Source organism: Aedes albopictus, chromosome 2 (assembly GCF_035046485.1).
Source record: "Aedes albopictus strain Foshan chromosome 2, AalbF5, whole genome shotgun sequence".
NCBI lineage: Eukaryota > Metazoa > Arthropoda > Insecta > Diptera > Culicidae > Aedes > Aedes albopictus.
Window position 1 is genome coordinate 264,124,924 of NC_085137.1, and position 14,356 is coordinate 264,139,279.

Here is a 14,356-nt window from a genome sequence, read left to right on the forward strand (position 1 = left end):
GCTAAAAATGGGAATTTTCAACCCCCCCTCCCCCCTTCGTACGGGTTTTTCCTATACTTAATACATTGCTTGTCACACTTTTCAGAACCCCCCCTCCCCCCTCTAAGCGTGACGTACTTTATGGATGCCCCCTTGATGAATAATTGCCATCAAGCTAGTCCGTTAGTTGATTGGTCCAAAAAAGCAATAAAAATATCAAAAAGTCTGAAATCGAGGCTTTTGGCGTAATATTTTACCTCATGTAAGCTAACTTCATTGTAAACGAAGCTAGTTCTGTTCGCTTTGGTTATTTTGCAACTTTTATGCAGTTAAACACTTGTTAAAAGGCCCTCCTAGTATAAGCATGTGGTGGAATTATTCCCTGGTACAGTTTTATCACGGGGCTGGACGTTTTTTTTTTTGATGGGGCGTATTGCCCCGTTTGTTTTGATAAGGTAAATTTTGGAACGTTTTCGGAAAACGCTTCAAAACTTCCATTGCCGCCCCTCCAAAGGCAAATTTCTCATGCAACACTTCACTGACTTTAGAAACAACGATTTGCAGTGGACAATAGATGGAATAAGGCTTTGGGCCTATATTAGCTTCCACATTTTTTTTAAGATTCCGATTTCTAAAATAATTTAGGATATTACAATATTTTCAACAGAATCACTACTGACCCTTTTTTAACTCACAGAACGTTTTCAAACGGCTAACAGTCACTTCAACTTTTTCAAAAAAAACTTCCACTGAACAATTTTGGACCACGTCCGCTTTGTATCACCGTTTGATTCGGAAAGACTCTTGATAAAATTTTTTGTCCTTTGGATAATAGATTATTACACAATGCATAATCCGTTAAAATAACTCATCAGTCTGAAGAACTGAACCTAAGAAATTGAGTGAGTTCATAGCTGCTTTGAGATAGGAGATGGGTGGTTTCAATATCGACCACCGAGCGGCGCTATCGTCGTATAAAATATGGCTTGAATATGTCTGCTTCGTTTAGGGTACGATTTAGATCTGACTTTTCATGGCGAAAAGATAATCAATCGAGATTATTGAAACGAGCAATTAATTGTAATATTGTAACCACGTTACAGAATTCCAAGGTGATACCCAGTCAATAATACCGCCTCAGTATAACAATAACAAAACTTGTACTTTAACAAAACATGTTGTTCAAATATAATTTAGTCAATAGCAGCCTCCTGTCACGGCAATACTGCCCCACAGGAAAATAACGAGCCAACATCTTTGGTTCCCACTTTCAGCCGCCTTGTTGAACACAATAGCGGCGGCTCGGGCGGTTGGTTCCCCAAGACAGCGCAAAGTTTGTAAACAAACATAATTCCAGGAGCAATAATTAAAAACGGCGAAACATTTTTCCCAACTGAAATTATTTTCACCTTTTAAAACAGTTAGTTAAGGCAAAACATTACTTTTAATTTCGCAATTGTTTATTTCAAAATGAAGTTGTAATAGTACCAGCTCGTCTTCTTCACAGGGAGAAAGTTTCCAAAAAATTTAGAATTGTTATTAATATGATTCAGCCACAGTCAATTATCGTTCCTGGATTTTGATGCTGACCTCAAAAACATGGCCGCGTGACAGGAGGCTGGTCAATAGCTGGATTATAACAAAATGAGATTGTCCGACAAAACTTGTTATGGAAAAGCTATGCTTTAATAATTTAATAACACTAGTTTACAGCATTTTTGAACTCGGTAAGCTGATGATCATTTTTGGTGTAGAACCATGCCCTGAGTTCGAAAACGCGAAGGAAAAAAATTACAGTAGAGCGGAAATTTTTTCGACTTTCCATACAAGGTTGATGATTTGAAATCGATTTTTGTTCTATTTTTAAGCAAAGTCGCTCACTTCAAACATCTCATTCTCCGTAATCAATGCTCCGATTGAGCTGAAATTTTTATTGTAACTCGCCTACATATGATATGTCAAATAAACGTTGAGAAAGAATTTTTGAGTTGGTTTTTTCTAATTGAAAAAATACATTTCTTCAAAAAATTTTGGGAATTTTGCTAAAATTTAAGAAGATTGTCCCTAAAACTCGCCAATATCATAAATTTCACCAATCTGACGCAAAACCTGTATTCAGATGATCGAATGGTATTGTATTCAGCCTTTAATTTATGGGGAAAGATTTAAAATTGGTTGAACAAAACGCAATATATTTGAATTTTAGTAAATTACATATTTTGAAAAGTTGTAAAACTCGATATTGAGCTAAAACTCAAAAACTGTTCTACTTTAAATTTTTTGAAGATCGGTTTCGAAATCAGAACTAAATTGTGCTTCAAAAATTTTGGTCGTTGACAGAAGTTCACGACTTTCGTTTTATTTTGTAAACTTGTGTAATAACAAAACAAGATATAAAAACAGGTTTTGTGATTCCGTAGTTATCAATTTTGCTATTCTCCTCTGCTCGGGCATGTGCTAATTTTCACATGAACTTAACAAGAAGCAGAAAAAGGTCTTGTTAAATTATTTTGTAAAGGAATTATTGCGAGTCGAATAAAAATCTTACACAGCTAGTTTAGATTACCGAGTTCGGTAAAATTTTACTGGGTTTTTGAACTGCTTACTACTTGGTAATATTTCCAATACTAAAAAGTCAGTAAATTGATAAATTGGACATCTGTCAAAACATTACCGAGTTAGTCAGTACAGGTCAGTACGTTTTCGTAAAAATGTTTTACTAACTTTAGATTACTGAGTTACTCAGTTTCTTGGATTGTTTCCCGCATGCCGCACCCCAGTTTTACAATTTTGTTTTTTTTTTATTTGATTCGGATTACCATTCATAAAAATGGACAACGATCAACCATTTCACAAACTTCGTTAAAGTTCTTTGCCAAAATTTATCGATTAATGTCGACTGTTATTTACTGGTTATCACGTCACATATCTTCAAACAAATTTTTCGATCGAATACCAAACTTAAAAAATGTCCTTTATCGGTCATCCGATAAAAACCTTTACCGAAACGTAACTAAATTTCGTTAAACTCCATGTTGTCGCTGGAACTTTGGTTTTCTTCATGAATATTTATCGGAATATATTCAATTTCCGATATCAACGTATCTTTGCATATTGATATCGAAACACAAAGATAAGTCACGATGCACCTTTACCGTTCTGCTCGGTATCGTGTTGGATGAAGCTGAGCAAAGGTATTCCGATACTTTGAATGACGGCAGGAGCAATGATTTGGTTTTGTTCAAATTAGAAAAAAAGGAAACCAAAGTTGAATCGAGACGGTTTCTCCCAGCGAAAAAAAAAATGCTTTTTAGGTCCGCATCTCACCGGATTGCTTCCTGGGACAGCAAAATAAGCAGGAATCTATGCTGTTGGTAGGTACTTTGAACATTTCGTTGGCCACCAGACGCCACCGCCGTTGGATGATTCCCGTGCTCCGGCAAAACTCACTCCTGCGCTTAAGGTTGATCGGGTGGGAACCTTGTGAAATTATGTGATTTGCCAAATTGAGGTTTTCCAACAAAGATCCAGAACGCCGGATACACCTTTAAAAAGTTCTGTTGCAACTTTGGAAACCGGAAACTATTGAAGGCTAGTAATTTGTTCGAAATTTGAATATTCATATTCAAAGGCATATGAGTTTGGCCACCCATAATCTTCGTAACAGTGTGTGACTCAGTAAGTAAGTGTCTACATAATATCTTCAAGTTCCCATGAATGCAAGTTCCATTCCCAATTTAGGAAATATTGTGCATCCTAGCTTATTCACTCAGATCCTGCTGATCTGAGTCAGCCGCCATAAGATTGCGCCCGTTTGATTTGTACACGGCGGCTGACAGCTCCACCCGGCGGCTGCAAAACAGTTTTAGCCAAGGTGCACACCGTGTACAAATCATATGTGCGCGGCCTGGCGCGATCTGACGCTGCGCGTTTCGAACGCAGCTTGCTGAGAATCTAAGATAAGCGCGACAATACTTACCTAGAAGTTGGCATTCCGTTGAAATAATTATGTGAAGCGCGAATTCGACGACATCTTTCTGCAGCTGCGCTGCTGCTGTTGAGAAATGCAATGACGATTCTGTTTGCAGCAGTTTGTTTTGGTTTCATATTAGCGAAAACTCAGTAAAATCACAATGATTACCTAAAAGTCGGTGCTTGTGTCTACTGACTTTTTCCCTTTTTCGGTAAAGCATGATTAATACTGAAAAACTATCACCAAAAATTACCGAACTCAGTAAAATTGGAAGAATTTTACTGAAGTTCGTATTCTTTCCAATATAAATAGGGTAATTTTCCAATTGTTGCACGACTAAAAACTCGCCTATTGTTGCACACTCCATGTTATTCTTATGGGGTGTGCAACAATTGGCGAATTTTTAGCCGTGCAACAATTGGAAAATTACCCTACTGATTTTTCGCCAATCCCGTGGTTTACAGTTTGCCCAAGTAACAATACCAGCTTAATAACAGCTTGTTCAGTCAAAATCTAACTTAAGAGCGGCTTATTCAGCTTTTGTACAGCAATAATGTTTGTTGGGTGAGCCCGGTAGAAAAAAGTACCGAACTCCTAAATACAAAATAAGTGTGTAGGTAGGAGTATAAATCACTAATAACTACATCAACGGGTAACGCTTAGTCAAACGAACATCTTTACAGAACATTTTCGAAATATGGTTCAAAAGTCTCATCCATTTGTAATCTTTGAAGCTATCTATACTTTCGCCACCTGGTGAGTCAATTGTGAAGTAAATCCATCAAATAAGAAGTATTGGTATTGTTTGTCATTATATTGCATCAAGACATTCACCTCAAAAGAAGTTTACATTTTTTTAGAAGTTTGTCGCTCAGGGAGCCTAGGATGGTGAGCGAATATGTATCTATTGGCGCCATCTTGCAGAAAAACATCAGCATAATTTCTATTATCAAATAGATTTTGGTGTACTAAACACTTTTGCCGAAGACACGAACATTCTATGCATTTAGAATATCAAGATATTCTAGCATTCAATCCGTAATTTGAATACACCCTAGCGCCATCTACTGGGCTTATTTCGATTCAATTAATTTATCATAAGATCGCCCTTGGTCTGCAGAACAATTATTCTAGGAAGTCATGATCAAAAGATACAATCATTTGTGCCGTGGGGTCCAATGGACCCCAGGGGTACAAAAACGCCCGGTTCAACTTTGACATCGAGAATAATCCATAGAACGCCATGAAACTATTGGTATTTTTGCACAAATAACTCATCGCGGTGTAGTTTGAAGGTACTGTAAAAATGGGGCCGATATGTCAATCCAAACTTGTTTGCGACAACTTCAAAGTGGCTCTGGGGTCCAATGGACCCCAGGTATCCATTATAGGGTTAAATTGTCAAAGATTTACACTATGGAGCGCCTTTGTACAAAATTCTAAAAAGGCAGGTCGTTGCTTTTTTCTATATAATAACCAATACCTAATGGATTTTGATGAAAATGTTATGGCATAAGCTACACATAATTTACCACTACTGGTCCAAAAATCAGCTGTTTTAGTGTACGCAGTCTGACTTTATAAAAAAAAATGTATGACCAAATTTTGACCGTACCACCCTTTATTTACACCTTGTCTTCAAAAATATTTAAGGTGGCGATTTTCTGAAAGTCCTCGCTAAAATAGTAAGGAAAATGCATTTGGTTACTCAAATTGATGGACCCCCCGTAAGTTAGAGCCACAACAATTTTTGCAGACCCCTCGATTTTGATCAAATGGTGGCTCATTTAAACAGTTATAACCTCTAGCGTGGGCAGCTTTTTCTTTTTTCTCACTCACTCTCGTAAACAAACACGCGAAAGAAACAGATAATAGAGGGGGCACTTTGCCTCCTCTTTTATCTCGCTCTTTCTTGCGTTCAACAAAATGAACGAGCGAGAAAAAAGAAAGGGAAGGTAAGTAAAGCGTGGGTCCCGAGATGCCTAGGGCTAAAAATCTCGTTAATACAGATAAAAAAAAAGAAAAGGCTGCGCACGCAAGTAGTTATAACTCGAAAGTTTCTCTAAAAACCACCTCAAAACGCATTGTTGTTGAAAAGCGGATAGATAGAGCTTCTTCTTCTTCTTCTTCTTCTTGGCGTAACGTCCTCACTGGGACAAAGCCTGCTTCTCAGCTTAGTGTTCAATGAGCACTTCCACAGTTTTTAACTGAGAGCTTCCTCTGCCAATGACCATTTTGCATGTGTATATCGTGTGGCAGGCACGAAGATACTCTATGCCCAAGGAAGTCAAGGAAATTTCCTTTACGAAAAGATCCTGGACCGACCGGGAATCGAACCCGTCACCCTCAGCATGGTCATGCTGAATACCCGTGCGTTTACCGCCTCGGCTATATGGGCCCTGGATAGATAGAGCTACTATTTAGAATTATAAATTATTGGGTTGGCCATATCGATGTTTGCCGCCATCTTGGATTTTTATATCAAAACATTTTTTTCGCCATGATGGCAACCACCGATTTAAAAATTTTTTGCATCAATTCAAAGCTGAGACATTCATACATAACATATAATAACATCAAAATTAGAGATGTCTTTTTCTTCTTTCAAAAGTTATTGTGGATTTACCGACTACTTGTATTCTACCGGTCGCACCTCCAAAGTAGCCGTTTTATAAAAAGAGTAACTTAAAAATAATTTTAAACATTTTTATTACATGCGCTATTCCTCGTTACCAGTAGCTACTCAGCGACATTCATTTTTTGACAATCAAGTTGATTTTTATATGAAAATGGCTACTTTGTAACGGCTACTTAAGTAACCGGTAGAATACAAGTAGCCGGTAAATCCACAATATCTGCTGTTTTGTAAACCATGTCACTTTTGCGCTCTGGGCCCGATGTCGGCCGTTAACATAAATGCAGCGTTATTTCGCAGTGTTTTCGAACACGAATTAAAAATGTGAACCCACTATTGGAAAGCTGAAGGTTTAAGCTTTTCGAAACACAAAAAAAGTTATAAGAGCAATACCCGCATAATTGAGAAACAGTCAAAAACGGAAACGAACCTCTGATTAACCCGAATTTTGCGGCAGGTGCCTTTGTGTGTACATGCAGGCGTGAACTCGGATGCTGTTGCATGTCGTTGGCGGTGCGCATGGAATATGTATGGAGAAAACGTGGCTTAATTCACAAAACTGCAGATAACTTTTGATAGGAAAAAAAGACATCTCTTATTTTTTGATATGTAATGTATGAATGTCTCAGCCACAGACAAACAGACGTAACACTTGCGAAATTTCCATCGACCACGCTTTTAACTATCATTTTAAATTTTCATAGTTGTGGCTTTCACAACCAGAGGCGCGCGCATCGTTTTTCTATGCGTTTGACGTTTCACACTAGCGCCTTCTGTCGACGATATTGCACAACACAGTGATTCGTGCAACTTTTCCACCAGGTGATGGTAGTGTGAACTGGGCGATGGATTTCCATGTGAATCGTTCAAGGTGTTACGTCTGTTTGCCTGTGTCTCAACATTCAATTAATGAAAAAATCGGTGGTAGCCATCATGGTGAAAAAAATGTTTTGGTATAAAAATCCAAGATGGCGGCCAACATCAATATGGCCGACCCAACTTTTTAGAATTCTATATTGTAGCTCTATCTTTCTTCTTTTCAACAATAATTTGTTTTGAGGTGGTTTTTGTAGAAACTTTCGAGTTATAAGTAATGGTTTAAATAAGCCTCCATTTGACCAAAATCGAGGGGTCTGCAAAAAATGTTGTGGCTCTAACTAACGGGGGGTCCATCAATTAAAGTAACCAAATGCATTTTCCTTACTTTTTTAGCGAGAACTTTCAGAAAATCGCCACCTTAAACATTCTTGAAGAGAAGGTGTAAATAGTGGGCCGGTCTCAGCGAGAATTACCCATTTTTGAATGCTGCCGGGAATTAGCTCTACGCAATGACAATGTCAACCGTTATCATGGATTCCATCCTGTTTGGTTTATGGAGGCCGAGCGCCCATAAACTGTGATCCAAACTTAATATTCTATCTACGTTCAATTGGAATTATTGCAGCATTTTTACCTCCTCATTGTCATTTTTTCAACCCGGTTGAGATAATTTTTGGAATAGCAAAGTCTCGTATCAGAAAAATGTATCCTGAAAATTCTAATGCCCATATGTCTCATTTGGCATAAGAAACTTTTATGGGTTTGCAACATCCCAAGCAACACGACTTGTTTCAAAGCCAGTAACAGCATGCTTAATGCAATTTATTCACTGTCCGTATTATTGACGATAAAACACAATTGCTTCTTCTTTGAAACCCAAAAAGCGTAGATTCTGAATCGTTATGCAACTTGAATGGGAGAGAATAATAAGAAAATGGAAAAAAGATTTTGTTCAGACTCGAACCATGGACACCAGGATTATTAACTTCTTACCTTACATACTGCACCAAACACTCTGTGAGAGAATTGCTGCTCAACACACCATAAAAGCTACTGAAGTTACTTGTTACTTCATTGCACCTTCCTTGTCACAAGTTAGAGAACTGTCAAAATGAAAAGAAGCGCAAGTTTTTCGTGACACATTGGGAACATAAAACAAACTAGAGCTAGATGTTGCATGACTGAAACATAGCACATTTAATGTAAGCTGACTGTTTTATTACTTGTGAGAAATATGTAAGCTCCGCCTCCATGAATCGATGTCAAACACGAATTATCTGGTGATTTCTATGAAACAAAGCCGAAACTTTACGAAATCGGAGTTTAAGTGCAACTCAATTGACAAGATGGAAGTTGCGAGTGCTTCTAATGCAACTCATTTAGACCAAAGCATAGAAAGCCACATTTTGGATGATGTTGCAGGTGCTGCTTGGGATCATGACTGTACGGGTTTATACAAGTAATGTGGGTATTTTTCTGACTGCTTTTTTGATCCTCAATCGAGTTTTTGGCTTTACGGAGCCGAAATTCATTACTTTGCAGTTTCGGTTACCAACTGATTTGGATATACTAATATCAGTTTAGGCTGCCAAAGGTAGTCAAAACTGCTCTAGAATAGTGAAACGTACATAATGTGATGGATAGAAAGGGTAAAAGTTGGGGAAAAGTGATACCTGCAATGCAATGCGGGAGGTATTTGTTTGTTTTTGAGTATATTGAAGATACGACATTTAAGTGACTATCACCTATCTGGTCGCAAATGGTCGCAGCTAAATTCACCAGTTAAACATTGTTTAGGATTATAGGGAAGTTTTATAGAACAATGTCCAAAAGGGTCGTAAGGGGAAACATTTTTTACTTTGTGGAAAAAGCATCTAATGCAGTCACACTTATTCAAATAAAATGATGAAGAATGGCATCTAAATTTGTGATGAACATCGAAATAAACTATGCCAGAATCGAACAAAATCAACCAAATACATGAATGGATGAACCTTTTTAAATGAGTGGTGAATGCATAGGTCTGAAATTAGAAACTTGCAAATAAAATGTCTTCTCAAGAACATCTACTTTCATGAGCTCTGCGGATAAGTTTCGGCATACATTTGATAAAAGTAATGATTGACCCTAGTTATTTTATCATTAAACTTTATGTCACCGTAATGATATCACAGTTTCATTGAGTTCAATTTTTTGGATTTATGACCTATGTTGGAACCACTGTGCAGCGATGTAATTTCAATGTATTTTCTCTATTGGCTTGATCATAATAAATAAATGATCATTAAAGGACAAACGTCTTGAAATCCCGCTTCAACAGTGCATCAGAACTTCAGATGCACAATCTTCAAGTCGATTCAAGTACAATACACTGAAGACGACCTTACAGTTGAGGTCGAAATACGTATCTGTCAAAGGATGCAAATTCTTAGTGGAATTTGAGGGAACAGTACTTTACCCAATTTTCTTTTTACTTACAGGTATTCCACTAACACGCCCAGGTTCATCATCATCATGTGTTTCCCTGTTATTCAGCAATAGTAATGTTTCCGCTGAAGTGTCAAGCAAATATTGTATAGTTGCTGTTAACACTTTGAATGTCTTACAAATAAGACTATTTATTATTGAGAACGACGAAAGCTTCCACCTTGCTCTATTTTTTTGCCTTTCTCGTATTTTGAGAACAGTTTTACTGTAATGCGGTCCGCTTCTTTCAGACAACGTTTGCTTTTCTCTCTTTCGGAAGAGATGGGTTTGCTGCTTCTGCTTGTAACGTTCCACGTTCTGCCAAGTCCAATGATGCAGCATGACCGCCCACTCCTCATCGCAGCAACCGTTGCTTGCAATATCCTTACTAAATTGACAAGATTGTTTATGTATAAAATAGTATGTCCATATAAATTTACGAACTGTTTTATCTTACATTTCAGCTGTCAGGGGCCTTAATCAACCACAAAAAATCAAAGCTCTACGGCATCAAGTCTTGAATAATTTGGAGGACTACGTGTCAGATAAACAGTATGATTCTAGGTAGGCAATGTTCGGCATACAGTATTGACATGCTTCGAATCAATAGACAAACTAATTTGATGGGACTAATATCCTCTAAATTTATGTTCAAAATACAATTTAAAATTTAATATATTTAATATCATATGAAATCCAGTGTAAGCAATACGATACGCATTTTGTTTTTATTTGCAGAGGCCGATTTGGAGAGATTTTACTCTTATTACCAGTGCTACAGTCAATTACATGGCAGATGATACAGCAAATCGAGTTAGCTAAAATGTTTGGCGTAGCGCACATCGATAGTTTGCTCCAAGAAATGTTACTAGGTGGTATGCGTAAAAGATTTATTCAAGGTTGAATTGCTAATTGCCTTATTGTGTTACATTTTCAGGCGAAACGATCGAAAATACAGCACCTCCTACACCCCCATTGAATAGCTTCCCGAATAGCAGTAACAGTCCATCGCATATGATGTCCTGCGATACCACGCCGCGGCCTACCAATGCAATGGATATATCCAGAAGTAATCCTACAACTACATCGTCCAACTGTGAAGTAATCGACTCTGAAAGCATCGATGAAGCAAGTATGATGGCGCCAACAATTATTGAAGACATTAGTAATTACAATATACCCCAAACAACGAGTAACTTTACACGAGATGAAAATGTTCAAAATTATATGCATACATCAAACGATGATGTTTACAGCAATCAGTACATTTCACAAGCGTCTTCCGGAATGCACCCTGTACATGCATCGGCCAATCGGCACCAACAAACAAATGTTTTATTACCTGTTAATCAATTAAGCCGTGAAGATTACCTAAAACTTGAACGGGAACTGAAACGTGAACCTGAAGCAAATGGATATTGACCTGTTAAATATTTTGTGATGTTCCTTAACAAATTAAAGTAAAAATACGAAGGATGCACATTTGTTGTTATTAGGATTAGGGTAACGGAAATGTTGGAATTTAGTGAAAATCTCTTTTCAGAGGTGGCTTGCGCAATAAAGTAGTTGTTATTTTTTATACTGTTTTTTTATTCTTACTTGTTTTTTGTTGGGCTACAATTTGTTCGGTTGGGGGTCATTCAAATATGCCGTCCATCGTATAGGAGGAGGAGAGTCTGCGAAAGTGTGACTCTCCATGTATTAGGTATACGAAAAAGCGTGACAGAGGGGGAGGGAGGGTCTAAGGTTCCTGAAAAATGATGGACGTCATAATTGAATCGGCCGGTCATCTGAGCCGTCTAGAGAATCCTCCTCCACTGTATTCAGTGCTGCATCCGCTTTCTGAAAAGCATCAATGAAGCAAACCTTTTTATCATTCAATGCATGCATTGAAAACCAAAAGTTTTGGGTTACACCTCAAAATGTATCGGCCAAAAGTTTGGGGTCTCTTTAGTAAAACAAGCAAAAGTGATTTGCTAATTTATTTGTCATTTTTCATACAATCTTAATTCATCTTGGCTTATTTTAAATATGAAGAATGGTACTTTAAACTGGGTTGTAGTTGATCAGTGGAGTGAACCTGATCACTCAATTGGGTTCTTTAGGGGTATCCGGATTATTTTATAATCGGATTCTTCGCCCAAAAATTAGTCGAAATCCAAAATTTCATAATTTTTGGAGTCCGGGAACTACTTTTAAAATGCATTTAAAGTTTGTATGAGGAAAATTTTTTGTTCGGGTCGAACTGTCACTTTATCGATTGAACTGTCATTCTATCCACAAAAATTAAAACTGTTTTGTTAATTTAACCATCAAAACAAAGGTATTGAAATCCAATAAAATCACGTTATTCTCAGAAAAATGAGCTCTTTCGATTAGGCTATAGAAAATAGCAATATTTTATTCACTAAACAACCCAATTACCCACGGATGTCATCGATCAAGGAAGTTACCATTCAATTTTAATATTACGTCATTAGATTGCGAATGGTTAAAGTATAATTGTTGCTTCCGTGAAAGTCGATATCCGCGATATCTGCGAAATTTGAAAAAAAAATGCCATATTTTAGTATCCAACCCAAAAAATACTGAAAAACGACATTTTTTTTCAAATATCTCAGAAACCATTAGAGATATCGCAATTTTGAGCACAAATTTAAGTTTGAAAATTAAATTTGAAATGTTTTTTGAAAGTTTGTTCTAGCTAAAATTTCACTTGAACCCTTTGCTCCTCTCTCTCTCTCCTCTCCTTGGCGTAACGTCCTCACTGGGACAAAGCCTGCTTCTCAGCTTAGTGTTCTATGAGCACTTCCACAGTTATTAACTGAGAGCTTCCTCTGCCAATGACCATTTTGCATGTGTATATCGTGTGGCAGGCACGAAGATACTCTATGCCCAAGGAAGTCAAGGAAATTTCCTTTACGAAAAGATCCTGGACCGACCGGGAATCGAACCCGTCACCCTCAGCATGGTCATGCTGAATACCCGTGCGTTTACCGCCTCGGCTATATGGGCCCTTTGCGCCACCCCTAAATATCAACCGAAATCGCTCATTTTTGTACAGCTCACTTATTTCGACTAGTAGATCACTTTCCACTTGGGAAATCATATATCGGAGAGATTTTTTGTAATTAGCCCCACCCTAATCTTGGGGCCACCTTTGGTAGGTGATATGATCTACTAGTTATATGAAAATACACGACACGGTCTTCATCCCGATTATGATTTATTTGGACGCGATAGTAAGGGTAATGCACATACGTCAAGGATCGTTCTATATTAAACGCGACACCGCATTGATCGTTTACACTACCGTGAAAACCGACTTTCCCACGAAAGTTATCGCGTGCTTCTGATTTCGTATTCAATATTCGCGTCCCCATCTCTCTACCGAAAAAAAAAACGACTCACGGAAGTAGTCGCGCGTTTCCCACTGTATTGAACTTAAAGTATACGGAGAATAAACTTTCAAGATAGCTATTTTCGAATTATGTATTTTACTAAGAGTAGTCACATGTGTTACCTGTGATCGACAGCCGCTGAGGTATTTAAGCCAATTTGCTCAATGATAGTTGTGAACTGCAACCACTTTCTTCTAACATGTTATCGCTTCAATATTAGGCCTTCAACAAAGCCACCCGATCACGATCCCCATCGCAACTGCCCCAAACACGCGTTATGTTTCACTTTTCCATCGAACAATGCCACCCGATCGTAACTCAGAACTGTGAGTTTAACTTATTGCTGTAATAAACCCCTATTAAAAATCAAACAAAACCAATCAGCAATGGAATGATTACTTGGGTAGTCCCCTTGAGGGACCACTCAGCCTTGAGATACGGACTTCGAATTAAGACACAATCATTTCTTAGTTAAAACGATCATTTTCCTTGTCATTTTCCAATAACGAACTTATTTCCTATTTTTGCAAAATAAGGGACGGCCTATTAAGCATAGGCATAAAACCATGCATATTCGTTAAAACTTATTTTTTTTTAAAGTGGTGAATTTTTTTTAGAAAATGTTGTAAATTTGTAAAATAATGACATGTTTTGAGGGGGTATATATGGTCGGGTGTGTATATGAACATTAGCATTGTGACATCAGTGGAGCTATGTCCTACTCACAACTCCAACTCACAAGGCTACGGTGGATCCATCTGTTCATTCCGTAGCGGCCGTTTTAAGTATTTTAGTGATCCATTACACAGCGCAACATTTTTTTTTGTCTCAAGAGCAAACTTATGTGTCTCTGACAGATTTTGGGCCGCTAAATCGGAATCAGGGTTCAGATTTGCTTTAGCACGTCACAATTTTGAGCTACACCTCAATTTGTAGGCCAATATATGCGATTTTGGGCTTTTTTGACTGCAAGCCACCTGGCATGGAAATTCCCCGTAACGTGGGTAGATCACCTTAGAATGGTGCGTTGCTACCAAATCAAATTTTGATCTTGATATTTACCGTATTTTTAAATATTCCAAG

General features: G+C 37.7%; 1 protein-coding gene across 7 annotated transcripts in view; it reads left to right on the forward strand.

The window, feature by feature from the left end:
* The window catches only part of LOC109403694 (hepatocyte nuclear factor 4-gamma), a 135,198-nt gene extending 123,747 nt beyond the window's left edge, over positions 1-11,451 (forward strand). For 6 of the 7 annotated variants that reach the window (XM_029854083.2, XM_062851728.1, XM_062851729.1 and 3 more), the window contains 3 exons: positions 10,337-10,436; positions 10,611-10,747; positions 10,810-11,451. In XM_029854083.2, coding sequence (XP_029709943.2) covers positions 10,337-10,436; positions 10,611-10,747; positions 10,810-11,294 — 722 coding nt within the window. In that variant the 3' untranslated portion in view covers positions 11,295-11,451. The remainder of the gene's footprint in view (positions 1-10,336; positions 10,437-10,610; positions 10,748-10,809) is intronic. The other variant, XM_062851727.1, reaches the window with a different exon arrangement.
* The last annotated feature ends 2,905 nt before the right edge of the window (positions 11,452-14,356 follow it).